This window comes from Cherax quadricarinatus, chromosome 43, assembly GCF_038502225.1.
Source record: "Cherax quadricarinatus isolate ZL_2023a chromosome 43, ASM3850222v1, whole genome shotgun sequence".
Taxonomy (NCBI): Eukaryota; Metazoa; Arthropoda; class Malacostraca; order Decapoda; family Parastacidae; genus Cherax; species Cherax quadricarinatus.
Window position 1 is genome coordinate 1341650 of NC_091334.1, and position 16818 is coordinate 1358467.

Here is a 16818-nt window from a genome sequence, read left to right on the forward strand (position 1 = left end):
TTTGTATGTATTCCTTTACTTTGTAATATTGAGTAGTGATTTTCCATAAATGGCATTACTAGTTAACTTAAAAGATTTGAATTTATTGGAACATTAAGTAGCATTTCTCTAGTCGATATTAATTTTGATAAGCGAATTAATATATTAATTTATATTATATAAACATGCCTTCCTTAATCTTCTCCACCTCTGATTCAATATCCATCAATAACTGCTAAATAACTCGCTAAATTTTTGTGGTAAATGAATTGCGACTAATATGTGGTGTTGGATGTCGGCAGCTTTATATCATCAGAATTTAAAACTGTTTCACAAAGAGTAGACAACGTATCTTATGTTATATTCATAGGTAATAGTAACTAGGGAAGATCATCTGTACACCCAGCTACATCAGGGTTTACTTGTTTGGTATCTCACAGTATCTGATACCCGTCAGACTCCTGATATGAAATATCACTCAATCCAACATCAACAAAAGCATCCTTCTCTTCATTTGATAATTTTCTTATACTTTTCTTTGGGAGCGCTTCAACCATTGCACTGGCATAGTGAGAATTGAAATTTAGATATACGAGTGCCCAACCTCCCCACTCTTCAAATTTAGGATTTTACTAATTAATTATTTGCCAATGTAAACTAATTGTCAACTTGCTCACACTCCAACAACACTTAAAGCCCTAAAACCATATGTCTCCATTCGCTCCTATCTAACACACGCATGCTAGCTGGACGTCAAAGGCCCTCGCACACTAAACCTCCTTTACCCCCTCCCTCACACCTTTACTGGGTTTACCCCTACCCCGCCTTCCCTCCACTACAGATTTACACTCTCGAAGTCATTATTTCGTTCCTTCCTCTCTACATGTCCGAACCACCTCAATAACCCCTCCTCAGCCCTCCTAATCTGCAAACTACGGATTCTCTGAATTATATTCACACCACACTTTGCCCTCAGACATAACATCTCCACTGCCTCCAGCCTTCTCCTCGTTGCAACATTCACCACCCATGCCTCACACCCATATAAGAGCATTGGTATAACTATATTCTCATACATTCCCTTCTTCGCTTCTATGGATAAAGTTCTTTGTCTCCCCTCGTCAGTTCTATGATTCACTTCATCTTTCATAGATCCATCTGCTGACACATTCACTCCTAAATATCTGAAAACATTCACCTCCTCCATACGTTCTCCCTCCAAATTGATATCCAATCTCTCGTTAGTTAATTTTTTTTGTTATCCTCATCACCTTACTCTTTCCTATATTCACTTTTAATTTCCTTCTTTTACGTACCCTACTAAACTCATCCACCAACCACTGCAACATCTCTTCAGAATCTCCCAAAAGCACAGTGTCATCAGCAAGGAGCATCTGCGACAACTCCAACTTTGTGTTAGATTCTTTATATTTTAACCCCGTACCTCTTGCCAACCCCTTAACATTCACTTCTCTTACAACTCAATCTATATATATATATATATTGAACAACCACGGTGATATCACACATCCCTGTCTAAGGCCTACTTTTACTGAGAAATAATCTCCCTCTCTCCTACATACTCTAACCTGAGCCTCACTATCCTCGTAAAGAGGATAGTGAGGCTCGTATACCATACATGGTATAGGAGCAAATGTATGGTATCTCCTATACCATACATTTGCAACATCTGCCACATTGCCTCCCTATCTACCCTATCATACGCCTTTTTCCTAATCCACAAATGCCACTAAAACCTCTTTACCATTATCTAAATACTGTCCACTTATATGTTTCACTTTGAACACTTGGTCTACACACTCCTTACCCTTCCAAAAGCCTCTTTATTCATCTTCTATCCTGCTCTCCGTTTAGCTCTTAATTCTTTCAATAATAACTCTACCATACACTTTTCCAGGTATACTCAAGACTTATTCCCCTATCGTTTTTACACTCTCTTTTGTCCCCTTTGCCTTTAAACAAAGGATCTATGCAATCTCTCTGCCAATCTCTAGGTACCTACCCTCTTCCATACATTTATTAAATTAAAACACTAACCACTCCAAAACTGTCGACACCTGCTTTTAACACTTCTATCTTTATCCCATCAATCCCAGCTGCCTTACCCTCTTTCATTCTACCTACTGCCTCACGAACTTCCCCCACACACACAACTGGTTCTTCCTCATTCCTACAACATGTTATTCCTCCTTGCCCAATACAGGAGGCCTGGTCACAGACCGGGCCGCGGGGGCGTTGACCCCCGAAACTCTCTCCAGGTCTCCAGGTAAACAGTTATAGGAACCTAATGTCACGGTCTGCCCCATTTATTCCTACTAGAGGAATATCTTGCTAATGTTTACCGTGAAAGCATAAATTTTCGCTCGAAAATTTAGCAGAACATCTGCCAGATTGCTGTTAAGGAAAACCCAGTAATTAGACTGTCGTTAAAGCTTGGGATTTTATTACTTGTCTTTACACTGCAATATTAAAAACTGTCCTTCGAGGAATTGTTTAGGGGTCAGAATCTGAGCCTCTTTCGGATGTACTTTTTCTATAAACCTATTTTGCAGCTTCTCATTATTATATTTTTGTAGCAACTCGGGCGTCTCTTCAAGACTGTGGTACTGAGCCTTTATTTGACCATAAGTCATTCGATAATTATTCAACAATTCAGGCTTCTTCAGTTTCCATGATAATCTCACCAGTATTATTCTTCACTGATCACACCCTCATTTAAAATATTATTTTTCTCTTGCTAACATATTGCAAGATCACAGTCAAGTTCATAAACCAGTAAGCTAATCTACCTACTTTCTGTACAGGCTCATTAGTATTAGTGTCCCCATTGAGAGTTTATTTATCCCATGAAATGTCATTAAGGATACTCCATCCATACTAAACATCCCTATGAACAGTGGTAGAAATCTACCAACAGTCATAGGTCGAACATTAAAATATGATAAGATTTTGTTTGCATTTTTAAATCCGTGGGTTTAACCCTCCAGGATAACCCAGGAAAATCAGTGTTTCGTCGAGGACTGTGTCTTATTTCCACCGGAGTCCTTCAGTATTATTCCTCAGGATGCCACCCACACCAGTTGACTAACATCCAGGTACCTGCTTGTTTGCTAGGTGAACGGAGACAGCAGATGTAAGGAAACAATCCCAGTGTTTCCACCCGGCCTGGCATCAAACCACTGGCACTCAGTGTGTGAGGCAACAACTAGGTTTTCACTTTCTTGCACTAGCTACTACTACCACGGCATTCAACTGCTTATTATGGTAGCCTGGCCCGACTGACATGTAGACAATATCGTTCTTTTGGGTACATGAGTAGGTCAGGAAATTAGATTAATTCGTATGACTTGGCTCACCAGGAAACCTCTTGTTCCTTGAAACAGGATCTCCCAATAAAATTTTGCTGATCTTTATTAAATTGAGAAATTACTCTAATTTTATTGCAGACACTTTGTAGCCTAACTGTGGCTACGGTCAATGCAGCCTCGGCAATACTTTCCTTACGAACATCAGCAACTATTTCAACATTGGTCATTGATGGTTGTATTTCCCTAGGTTCGTTGCCCTTACATAAAAACCAGATGGTATGTTGATTTATTGCAATGCCGACTTTTCGCTACTTGGGTGCGGCTCTGTTTTATTGTGTTTACCCAGACATCACAAGCATCTATTGAGTTCTTTGATTCATTTTGCTCTTTCCAACCAAGTCTTATAAATGGCAGTCCTTTTCTAAATGTTACTCCCTCCTCCGACTTGCAGCTGTAGACAATATTTATTCTCGATGGAAACTATGGCAAGCTGCCGACAAGTGGCGAAAAATACGCGACTCCAGCGAAGTTCTTTAGTGTACAGTGTTTTACCTAACACTAGGCAGTATCAAGTACATAGCAGTTAAGAGACGGAGTCACGGTCTTAGATGTAAGTAAAGTGTAAATAGAGTACTGCAAGAAGCCAACTAGCCTGTGTTTAGTTTTCCATGTTTTATTTCGATATACACTACTGGAACAGACGAATCAAACATCTCTCTATTTTGTTTGATGGTTTTGGTCAACTTAATATTCCAGGCTTCCAGGCATCTCAGTTTGTTGTGCTCTTGGGACAATAGTTCGGCTTTGTTCCAAGCCACAAGGTATAAATATGAATTGGGATGTTGTACTCAGGTGTTATTAGTGTTGAATATGAGATGTAAAGTGGTAGGCACTTTGACATTCAGGAAGCTTCTGTGAGAATACAAGAAAGAAGCGCGAGTAGGCCACTAGTTTTCAAGGTTTGACTTGCTTTTAGAGTGTAAGCACACTATATTTGCGTAGAGATTAACGGAAACCAAATAGCAGGGCCTGAGACCTGGAGTTGGAAAATACAATGCCTTCCTTTAAGGAAACTTGAAATGTTGTAGTTGGTCATGTAAGTAAGGTCACATGAATTATGATCGCGATCTTTGGTGGAAGATGTTAAAGACATCATGTGCGGTAATACAAATTACCTCCCGTTGCACAAACTGAATAGCTGTTCCTTGTATTTAACACTAATGATTTTAAGAGATAATTAATGTTATATTTGCTATTGAAGGATGGACAAGTGTTTAGGTGGAGTGATGGATGGCCATCATTCTACAGCAACTGGCACAGTGAAGAACCTAATGTAACTCTCGGTGAGCACGTATGTACCAGAGTGAGCGCCACAGATGGTTTCTGGTCCGCCCTCAACTGTGACCACACAAGCCCATTTATCTGCAAATATGAAGAAGGTAGGTATTATTATTATTATTAAATTTATAGTGAAACAGTAAAGTTATAAGGGGTCTTAAAGTACTTGGGAAATGTTAGGTCATTTATTTGCTTTTCTCACAGAGATCTAAATCCGTAGGAGCTGGTCAGTATCTAGGGAATGGGAGGTAATCAGGTTTAAGACTGTTCGTCATGTTGCAAGCTGGCAGACCATGTTGTGTTGCAAACAACGGTCAGTAACATCTATCAACATCAAAAGAAGTCTTAGCAACACTGTACGTGACAACATAAATTCTTCCATCACCATCTCACTAATTACACTCATTACAAAGTACAAGAATTATCAACACAAACCAACTTATTGAACATTAAAATGGTATAAAATACCGACAGGTTGTTAGGTAAGACACATATGCAACAGTTAGGTATCTTTATTGTGAAACGTTTCGCCTACACAGTAGGCTTCTTCAGTCAAGTACAGAAAAGTTGATAGAAGCAGAAGATACTTGAAGACGATGTAATCAGTCCATCACCCTTAAAGTTTTGAGGTGGTCAGTCCCTCAGTCTGGAGAAGAGTATTGTTCCATAGTATGAAACAATATGGAGAAGAAGTGACAGGATGGAGCTTTTTATAGCCCCAAGAGGTGAGACGTAGGCCACTAGGAGAGGTAAGAACTCAGATGTTGAGAAGGCAGGTCCCTCTCAAATCCAGCCTCTCTCACTGGTGGAAGTTGTCGAAGTTGATTGCAGGTCTGTACCAAGATACCCTGCTTCTATCAACTTTTCTGTACTTGACTGAAGAAGCCTACTGTGTAGGCGAAACGTTTCACAATAAAGATACCTAACTGTTGCATATGTGTCTTACCTAACAACCTGTCGGTATTTTATACCATTTTAATGTTCAATCTGTCAGACACTGCAACACAAGGGTATCTTGGTACAGACCTGCAATCAACTTCGACAACTTCCACCAGTGAGAGAGGCTGGATTTGAGAGGGACCTGCCTTCTCAACATCTGAGTTCTTACCTCTCCTAGTGGCCTACGTCTCACCTCTTGGGGCTATAAAAAGCTCCATCCTGTCACTTCTTCTCCATATTGTTTCATACTATGGAACAATGCTCTTCTCCAGACTGAGGGACTGACCACCTCAAAACTTTAAGGGTGATGGACTGATTACATCGTCTTCAAGTATCTTCTGCTTCTATCAACTTTTCTGTACTTGACTGAAGAAGCCTACTGTGTAGGCGAAACGTTTCACAATAAAGATACCTAACTGTTGCATATGTGTCTTACCTAACAAACCAACTTAATAACTTTTTCTTTTTAATTAACTCGAATACGTCTGTATTCGATAATATATTTAATAATATGTAATATATTTAAAGAAATCAATCTCGAATGATTTATAATTAACATTTTTTTTATCTAATATTAGATAATATTTTATCTAATAATTTTTTATCTAATATTTTATCTAAAATTATCATGAAGTATAATCAGAAAAGACGGTAGGTTGAGCCTCATGCACTGGTTCTCATTATGAGACTCACTGAAGGTACTTCACGCAAATTATGCAATGAAACCTGTACGTGGCGAGGCCTTTGTTGTGCCTCAGCCTGTGAGACATGTTCTTCCAGCTTTTACATTATAATCATCAATAATATTATTAAAAGTTATAATAATAAAAGTTAATAATAATAATAATAATATAATAATAATAATAATAATAATAAACACTATTCTTCTTGAAAGAAACTAAACCCAGTTCTTAAATCTTAATCTCATTACTTGTAGCAAATATTTATTTGTCTTTGTGTATTTCAGGAAGTGTGCCGACGCCCGACCCACCAGTCACGGGACACTGCCCAGACAGTCGCTGGCTTGATCTCGGAGGCAGTTACTGCTACCTTATCTCTGAAAATATTAACACTTGGTCAGATGCAAACTTGGTGTAAGACAAAAATAAATATATACAGAATATCTTAATTCACTCTCTCTCTCTCTCTTTTTCTCTTTCTTTCATTTTTTTACACTGGGTTTTATAGGGTTCTTAACTTTATTTACAAGCTAGGAACTGCTACCTACATCAGTTCATTTGGATGCCGTTTTCTTGAAAGATATACAGTTAGGGAACAGGATGGAGCTGTAGCCAACTGTGGGTCAGCGGTTTGATTTGGTTAAATGACTATTTCGTTGCTGTCATTATGCTGTGCGAACATGTTCCAGACACAAGTCATACTAGGGATAAATGATCTCAGAGGAAGCGGTGGGTTGGAAAAGAGTACAGTCAGAGTGTAGTTACTGTTTGCTGCCCGTCTTGTTCTGTACAACCTCAGTTTTCGCTGTCCTCGGAGTGGAGCCAAGTGTGGTACCTAGAGAATGTTGGCCCTGTGCATAACAGTAAGGCCGCCCATATCCCTCCTGTGTTGAAGACTCTGCTGAAATGACAGCTCTGTCCATGCTGGATCCAGGCGAGAGATGAGTCGTCATGCTCTGTTCTTTATTTTGTCCAGAAGTCGCAGATGAGACAGGGAGAATGCAGTCTATGAAAGTGGAGCATACTCAATTAGTGAGCGTATTTAAGGAAAATTTATAAGGGGTTACCTGTATGAACCTCAACATTACATTCACGCAAGTAATCTCAATGGGAGGGGACAACCATATATTGTTTACAGTAGTCACCCTGTGTAGAAGTGTGAGAAAACTTAAGCCACTCCTGGTCACCGGAAGCAGCCCCCTTCGATATCCCCCACCTTAATAAACACATCTGTCCTAGACCAGTACTATAACTTAGAAGTGAATAGCACCCACAAGTACGGTGCTACTAATTAGTTGTGGACTGTATGGATTATATTAGACTGACTGAAGGCGAAGGGGGGGTTACACACACATTTATCCATCAGGGAAAACACTTGTATATAATACCACCACTTAGCAGATTTTCTCTGGTGGTCACTGGATGAACTTGGATCACCCACAACACCTGTCATATTATAACATACTTGACTGGCCAGTATCAGTTTGCTGTAACTAGAAAGGTTACTTAATCATACCACGGGCGGGGATAGAACCCGCGATCAGAGAGTCACAAAACTCCAGACCGTCGCGTTAGTGACTCTCTGATCGCGGGTTCTATCCCCGCCCGTGGTATGGTTTATTTGCAATCGTGTCATTACGATTTCGTGAGTAAGGTTACTTAACCGTGGGTGAGGAGGTCGCATTCCTTGTCTGTCTTATTTCCTCCTCCGATACCGATGTCCGGCTAAACCGATACGGTTCTTCTTCCAGCAGGACGAGGTATCCGTTGGTTTGTCCCGATTTAAGAGCCGTGGCTCCGTAAAACTCCGTGTCCCTCGCACACATGTGTTCACTCGGAGAACGGCGACTCATTTCACTTCACACACTCCCTTAACCTAGTGTTATTATCACCGATTTCACTACAATTCACAAGACCACTTAGGGTCTTATTAGATTACGCTCATCGGAAGTTGATCCATTAAGATACGAGGACGATGAGTGATTGAATCACGGGTATTTTCCCCCTGAACACTCGTCATGACGTCGCGCCATGTCCCATAGGCGTCTACCATTATTCACCAATTTTACCACTTTATTATAGTGGTCCCGCAAATTACGTTCCCTCACTCTTCACCAGGAACAGTTACAACACTTCATATTACGAAGTGAGGCCTATATTAATCCTTAGGCCGCCGTGGACGCCAATTTCCTGGCGTCTCCTCCCCATCGGCGAATGTTTTGACCAACAGTAATGCGTTAATCATGTATGTGTACATTACAAAAAATATACAATATAACACACAATATAATTTTGGGAAATTATTTTCCACAGTACTTGTGCCTCATACAGAATCTTGTAACTTGCTGTCAAGTAGATGAGAGACACGTCTAAGAGCTGGAACTTTCCTAACCATCTTGTTTGCAAGATTTACGACGTAGTTCTTCAATTTAACCCGAAGGATATTAACATCATCCCTGGGTACCAACACTGTAATTCATTCGTATCACTGCTCCAGCATTACCATAATGGTGTCTACAGACAATCATCAACTGTGTTTTCTCAGAAGCAAGCTTCATCTGTCATCGTTTTCCACAGCTTGATATATCTGTGAGCTCGTAACTGATGTAATTTAGAACTGGTATTTACCACTGGTGGATAAGTAAATGTCAGAGTATATTCGTCTGCATATAGATGGGATTCTGAGATGAGTTGAAGAAGGTCATTGGGGATTCTGAGATGAGTTGAAGAAGGTCATTGAAGTAGACATTATATAACAATGGCCCAAGCACACTGCCTTGTGGAGAAAATTTGCTCCAGTATAATGTTTAGTTCACTCTGTTCCGTTAAGAAGTACTCCTAGAGATCTACCTTGAAGGTAATCACTGAGGAAGCCAGGTGCAGAGCCAGCGACTCGTTATGCTTGCAGTTTTGCCAAGATTCCCTGGTGCCATACTCTGTCGAAAGCACCACCAATGTCCAGTGCTACTACACAACTGATCTTGGATTCATCCGGTTACTAGTGGCAGATAGTGGAGAGGTTTAACAGCAGATTAGCAGCAAAATGACTTTTTGTGAAGCCATATTGATGGTTACAAACATGTGAGAGATAGTCGAAAAACGTTCTCGTCTTCCTTAAGTCTGAAGCATCTTGCCAGTGATTGACAGGAGTGATACTAGTCTGTAGATGCTGATTTCCGCTCGGCTCTTCTTTTTGTGAACAGACTCTATATTTGCCTATTACCACAGAGGACTTTACACTGGGCTAGTCAGTGCTGAGTGATAGATGTGAGTTAGAGATGATGCTAGGTGGTCTGCACATCTACTCTTTGAAATATATATATATATATATATATATATATATATATATATATATATATATATATATATATATATATATATATATATATATATATATATATATATATATATAGACCAAGTCTACCTGGAATTTACCTGGAGGGAATTCCGGGGCTCAACGCCCCCGGGGCCTGGTTGGAATTTGTCTTAATTGAACATCATATTGTTCTCCATTGCCCATTGGAAAACTTGGTTTATATCTTCTTGGAGATTTGCCGTGTCCTCAATGGATGACTCTCATGCAGATCCTAGTACAGTCTGCAAATGATAAAGTGCTATGGTTTACATCTCTGTCTATGTCTGATATGAAAATGAGGAACGGGATAGGGTCGAGTACTGTGCTTTGTGGAACAGAGCTCTTCACTATGGCTGCTTCCGATTTAACTCTGTTTACCCCTACTCTTTGTGTTCGATTGGTTAGAAAGTTGAAGATCCATCTGCCTACTTTGCTGGTTATCCCTTTATCACGCATTTTGCTTGCTATTACACCATGATCGCACTTATCAAAGGCTTTTGCAAAATTTGTGTACACTACATCTGCATTCTGTCTGTTTTCCAGTTCATCTAGTGGTCCCATAGTTCCGAAAGACAGGAGCGACCTGCTCTGAAACCATGTTGCCCTGGATTGTGCAATTTTTAGGAGTCCAAGTGATTTGCTATCCTGCTTCTTAGAACTCTTTCAAAGATTTTTATGATATGGGATGTTAGAGCTATTGGTCTATATTTCTCCATAGCATACTTAGGGTTCATGAGAGGGGTTTCTTCCAGTTCGTAATGAACATGCTGAGTACATGGGCGTGTAGTCGATGGTTTTCTCAAAGTTTCGTGGAGTTAGCGTTATGTCAGAAATTTGGCATACATTGACAGGGTTTTGAGGTTCCCCAAGCGGGGAGTTGAATGACAGCTCTAGGCCTTAAGTGTTGCAATCAACACATTGTCTAGAGCTTGTAATTATATATAAAATAGAGGTCCAACCACATGCAGTCACAAAGAGCACCTTTGTTCCAGCAAAACTACATCAGTACGATCACAGGGAGAACCTGTATGGTCCCGTGGGTTAGAACGTCAAGGAATTTTCGCTCACGATGAGGCGGGCTAAAACACGGGTTCCATGCCCCATCTAGTAGCAGTCTTGTTATTTATTAACACACTGGCTGATTCCCACCAAGGCAGGGTGGTCCGAAAAAGAAAAACTTTCACCATCATTCACTCCATCACAGCCTTGCCAGAAGGGTGCTTTACACTACAGTTTTTAAACTGCAACATTAACACCCCTCCTTCAGAGTGCAGGCACTGTACTTCCCATCTCCAGGACTCAAGTCCGGCCTGCCAGTTTCCCTGAATCCCTTCATAAATGTTACTTTGCTCACACTCCAACAGCACGTCAAGTATTAAAAACCATTTGTCTCCATTCACTCCTATCAAACACGCTCACGCATGCCCGCTGGAAGTCCAAGCCCCTCGCACACAAAACCTCCTTTACCCCCTCCCTCTAACCTTTCCTAGGCAGACCCCTACCCCGCCTTCCTTATGCTACAGACTGATACACTCTTGAAGTCATTCTGTTTCGCTCCATTCTCTCTATATGTCCGAGCCACTTCAACAACCTTTCCTCAGCCCTCTGTACAACAGTTTTGGCAATCCCACACGTCCTCCTAACTTCCAAACAACGAATTCTCTGCATTATTTTCACACCACACATTGCCCTCAGACATGACATCTTCACTGCCTCCAGCCTTCTCCTCGCTGCAACATTCATCACTAATGCTTCACACCCATATAAGAGCATTGGTAAAACTATACTCTCATACATTCCCCTCTTTACCTCCAAAGACAAAGTTCTTTATCTCCACAGACTCCTAAGTGCACCGCTCATCCTTTTCTCCTCATCAATTCTATGATTCGCCTTATCTTTCATAGATCCATCCGCTGACACGTCCACTCCCAAGTATCTGAATACATTCACCACCTCCTGCTGACTGCGATATTTCTCTCTGTGTGTTATATATATATATATATGTATATATATATATATATATATATATATATATATATATATATATATATATATATATATATATATATATATATATATATATATATATGCATATATATACATATATGTGCATATATATATATATATATATATATATATATGCACCTACCCCTACCCCTACAGGCGGGGTAGGGGTCGGCCTAGGAAGGGTTGGAGGGAGGGGGTAAAGGAGGTTTTGTGTGCGAGGGGCTTGGACTTCCAGCAGGCATGCGTGAGCGTGTTTGATAGGAGTGAATGGAGACAAATGGTTTTTAATACTTGACGTGCTGTTGGAGTGTGAGCAAAGTAACATTTATGAAGGGATTCAGGGAAACCGGCAGGCCGGACTTGAGTCCTGGAGATGGGAAGTACAGTGCCTGCACTCTGAAGGAGGGGGTGTTAATGTTGCAGTTTAAAAACTGTAGTGTAAAGCACCCTTCTGGCAAGACAGTGATGGAGTGAATGATGGTGAAAGTTTTTCTTTTTCGGGCCACCCTGCCTTGGTGGGAATCGGCCAGTGTGATAATAAAAAAAAACAAACACAGTGAACTATATTTTTTTTCGTTAGGTTCAGAATGATTTTGGCGAAATTATTGCATACACAAAATTTCGATCGAAGTCAGCAGGAATCGATACTGCTACTGAGACGGACAAGATTCCCAGGCAGCGCTCTTATCCATTATGTGGTATTTGTGGCCGAAGTGATACATTCTTTTCTGATAACTGGTTTAAGCAAAAGACAACCTACGTTTTTCTCAACCTTACTGACAATGAAAAAAAAAAAAAAAAAAAAAAAACTGAAATAAAACTACTTGTTCGAGAGACCTCATGCGGAGATTTTCATTCACACAAAAATAATTAATCATTTCTGTAATCAAAAAAAATAACCAATATCATATATAACAAATATAAACAGAACGATAAAATATAATAACTACTACAGTAACTTACCAGTTTATCAGTGATGGAGGCAGTGCATGCGTCCTGTACTCGAGTGAGTCACGCACAGCTCCTGTTCACTGACCTTTAAATATAAGCGGTTTCACACATGTGCAGTACAGATGTAGCTAAATATATTCCCTAATATTATTATCTTTATACTTATCAATTCCTCTCGGTATTTTATACGCCGTTATTATGGATTCCCTATCCCTTCTATCCTCCATTGTTCGTTAACTTGATTTCCCTTATCCTGTCTTCATAGGACATACCCCTTAGCTCCGGGACAAGTCTTGTTGCATACATTTCCACTTTCTTTAATTTCTTGACGTGCTTGACCAGGTGTGGGTTCCATATTGGTGCTGCATGCTCCAATATGGGCCTAAAGTACACGGTGTTCAGTGCTTCGACACATAAGGACTCCAACCAACAGAAGTAAAGTGTGTACCTGACAAAAGTAGTGTACCCGACAGAAGTAAAGTGTGTACCTGACAGAAGTAAAGATTGTACCAGACAGAAGTAAAGTGTGTACCCTTATGTGTCGAAACACTATTGTTAAGTTTGCTACGCGCCCATAAGCTTCAGCAGTTATTTGGTTGATGTGCTCAGTATCATAATCACTGCTAAATCATTTTCCTTGAGTGAAGTTTGCAGCCTTTGACCTCCTATCATGTATTACCCTGTCTGCGGTCTTGTTTAACCTTCCTTAATTTTTGACTTTGCGCTTAGTGGGGTTAAACTTAGGTGCCATTTGTTGAACCTAGTTTTAGCCTATTCAGACCCTTCGAAGTCAAATGAGATCATTGTCCTCTTCACATCATCTGGAAACAGGGACACCTCTGAATATTACCCATTAGTCATGTCATTCACGTATAACAAAAACAGCACCGGTCCTAGTGGAATGCCGCTCGTCACATGCGCCTACTCTGACACCTCGTCATGTACCATAACTCGTTGTTTCATTCTTGTCAGGTATTGCCTGCAGTGTTTTCCTGTTTTTCCTGCCTGCTCCTCTAGCTCTTTCATTAGTATTTTGTGTTGAACTGATCAAAGAGCCTTCTTACAGTTAAAGAAAGTGAGAGAGAGAGGGGTGGGTAGACACCCATCCTTCTCTGTCTGTCTGTCTGTCTGTCTCTCTCTCTCTCTCTCTCTCTCTCTCTCTCTCTCTCTCTCTCTCTCTCTCTCTCTCTCTCTCTCTCTCTCTCTCTGCTGTCTTCTGCCACATTGTCGTAAAACCCCAGTAGGTTTGTGACACAGGATTTCCCTTTCCCAAAACCGCTCTGGTTATCGTGTTTAAGCTCATTCCTTTCTAAGTTTTCAGCCACCCTTCTCCTGATAAGCTTCTATATATGTCAGTGACTTGTCAGTGACTTGTCAGTGACAGTGGTCTGTAGTTTAATGCTACCTGTCTGTCTCCTTTCTTAAAAACTGGCACTACATTTGCTGTCTTCCACATCTCAGGTAGTTGTCTTTTTCCATAGATGTGCTGAAGATTGTTGTTAATATTACACACATTGCCGCTGATCCATCTCTCAGAACCCAAGACGAGATATTGTTGGGTATCACAGCCTTTGAGGTATCTAGTTAGCGGCCTCTTCACCTCCTCCTCGGTTGTGTGTAACTTGTCCAGCACTTGTTGGTGTACCCTCCCATCCTAGTCTGCTGGAGTCCTTTCTGTTTCCACTGGGAATACTTCCATAAATCTCATGTTGAGCTCTTCATATACTTCTCAGTCGTTTCTTGTGATATCCCTTCCTTCCTTCCCTCCTCAGCCTGATTACCTGGTCCTTGGCTGTTATTTTCTTCCTGATGTGGCTGTACAGCAGCTTTGGGTCAGATTTGGCTTTCGATGCTATGTCATTCTCGTATTGCTGTTGGGCCTCCTTCCTTATCCATGTGTATTAGTTTCTGGCTCTTCGGCTAATCTATTTTTCTAGGTCATATGTCTTCTATACTTTTTCCTTTCTCTAGAGCACTTAGTGTGTGTGTGTGAGTGTGTGTACTCACCTATTTGTACTCACCTATTTGTGGTTGCAGGGGTCGAGTCCTAGCTCCTGGCCCCGCCTCTTCACCGGTTGCTACTAGGCCCTCTCTCTCCCCGCTCCATGAGCTTTATCAAACCTCGTCTTAAAACTGTGTATGGTTCCTGCCTCCACTACGTCATTTTCTAGGCTATTCCACTGCCTTACAACTCTATGACTGAAGAAATACTTCCTACTATCTCTCTGACTCATTTGTGTCTTCAACTTCCAATTGTGGCCTCTTGTTTCTGTGTCTCCTCCCTGGAACATCCTGTCTTTGTCCACCTTGTCTATTCCACGCAGTATTTTATATGTCGTTATCATGTCTCCCCTGACCCTCCTGTCCTCCAGTGTCGTCAGGCCGATTTCCCTTAATCTTTCTTCATAGGACATTCCCCTTAGCTCTGGAACTAACCTTGTCGCAAACCTTTGTACTTTCTCTAGTTACTTGACGTGCTTTATCAAGTGCGGGTTCCAAACAGGTGCTGCATACTCCAGTATGGGCCTGACATACACGGTGTACAGTGTCTTCAATGATTCCTGGTCCTAGGACCGACCCCTGTGGGACCCCGCTCGTCACAGGTGCCCACTGTGATACATCATTACGTACCATGACTCGTTGTTGCCTCCCTGTCAGGTATTCTCTGATCCATTGCGGTGCCCTTCCTGTTATATGCGCCTGATGCTCTAGCTTCTGCACTAATCTCTTGTGAGGAACTGTGTCAAAGGCCTTCTTGCAGTCCAAGAAGATGCAATCAACCCACCCCTCTCTCTCTTGTCTTACTTCTGTTATTTTATCATAAAACTCCAGAAGGTTTGTGACACAGGATTTGCCTTCCGTTAATCCGTGCTGGTTGGCATTTATACTCCTGTTCCGTTCCAGGGGCTCCACCACTCTCCTCCTGAAAATCTTCTCCATAATTTTGCATACTATACACGTCAATGACACAGGTCTATAGTTTAGTGCCTTTTTTCTGTCTCCTTTTTTAAAAATGGGAACTACATTTGCCGTCTTCCATACCTCAGGTAGTTGCCCAGTTTCCAGGGATGTGTTGAAGATTGTGGTAAGTGGCATGCACAACATATCTGCTCCCTCTCTAAGGACCCACGGGAAGATGTTGTCCGGTCCCATTGCCTTTGAGGTATCGATGTCCCTTAGCAGTTTCTTCACCTCCTCCTCATCTGTATGTATGTCGTCCAACACTTGTTGGTGTATTCCTTGCTGGTGTCCCCATCTGGTCTGTTCCCCCAGAGTCCTTCCTGTCTCTACTGTAAATACTTCCTTAAATCTCGTGTTGAGCTCCTTGCATACCTCTTGATCGTTTCTTGTGAGTTCTCCACCTTCTTTCCTCAGCCTTATCACCTGGTCCTTGACTGTTGTCTTCCTCCTAATGTGGCTATACAGCAGTTTCGGGTCAGATTTGACTTTCGATGCTATGTCGTTTTCATACTGTCGCTGGGCCTCCCTCCTTATCTGCGCATAATCGTTTCTGGCTCTTCTACTAATCTCCTTGTTTTCCTGGGTCCTATGCCTCCTGTACCTTTTCCATTCTCTGTTGCACTTAGTTTTTGCCTCCCTACACCTTCGGGTAAACCAAGGACTCGTTTTGGTCTTCCTATTATTTCTGTTTCCCTTGGGAACAAAACTTTCCTCTGCCTCCTTGCACTTTGTTGCCACATATTCCATCATCTCGTTTACTGATTTTCCTACCATTTCTCTGTCCCACTGAACCTCCTGTAGGAAGTTTCTCATAACTGTGTAGTCCCCCCTTTTATAGTTTGGCCTGTCCCCTTCAGTTCCTGTTACCTTCTCCACTTGTAACTCTACTATATAGTCAAAACTCAGAACCACATGATCGCTAGCTCCAAGGGGCCTCTCGTAAGTGATGTCCTCAATGTCTGAACTGCTCAGGGTGAACACAAGATCCAGTCTTGCTGGCTCATCCTCCCCTCTCTCTCTGGTTGTGTCCCTGACATGTTGATGCATGAGGTTTTCAAGTACCACATCCATCATCTTGGCTCTCCATGTTTCGGGACCCCCATGTGGCTCCAGGTTTTCCCAGTCGATCTCCCTGTTGTTGAAATTGCCCATTACCAGTAACTTTGCTCTGCTCGAGTGAGCTCTTCTTGCCACCTCAGCCAGTGTGTCCACCATCACCCTGTTGTTTTCTTCGTACTCCTCTCTTGGCCTCCTGCAGTTCTGTGGTGGGTTATACATC

General features: G+C 41.5%; 1 protein-coding gene across 1 annotated transcript in view; it reads left to right on the forward strand.

The window, feature by feature from the left end:
• The window catches only part of LOC128694354 (macrophage mannose receptor 1), a 175642-nt gene that overhangs the window by 122781 nt on the left and 36043 nt on the right, over positions 1-16818 (forward strand). Inside the window, exons 13-14 of the mRNA XM_070093469.1 lie at positions 4570-4747; positions 6553-6679. Of these exons, the coding sequence (XP_069949570.1) occupies positions 4570-4747; positions 6553-6679 (305 nt within the window). The remainder of the gene's footprint in view (positions 1-4569; positions 4748-6552; positions 6680-16818) is intronic.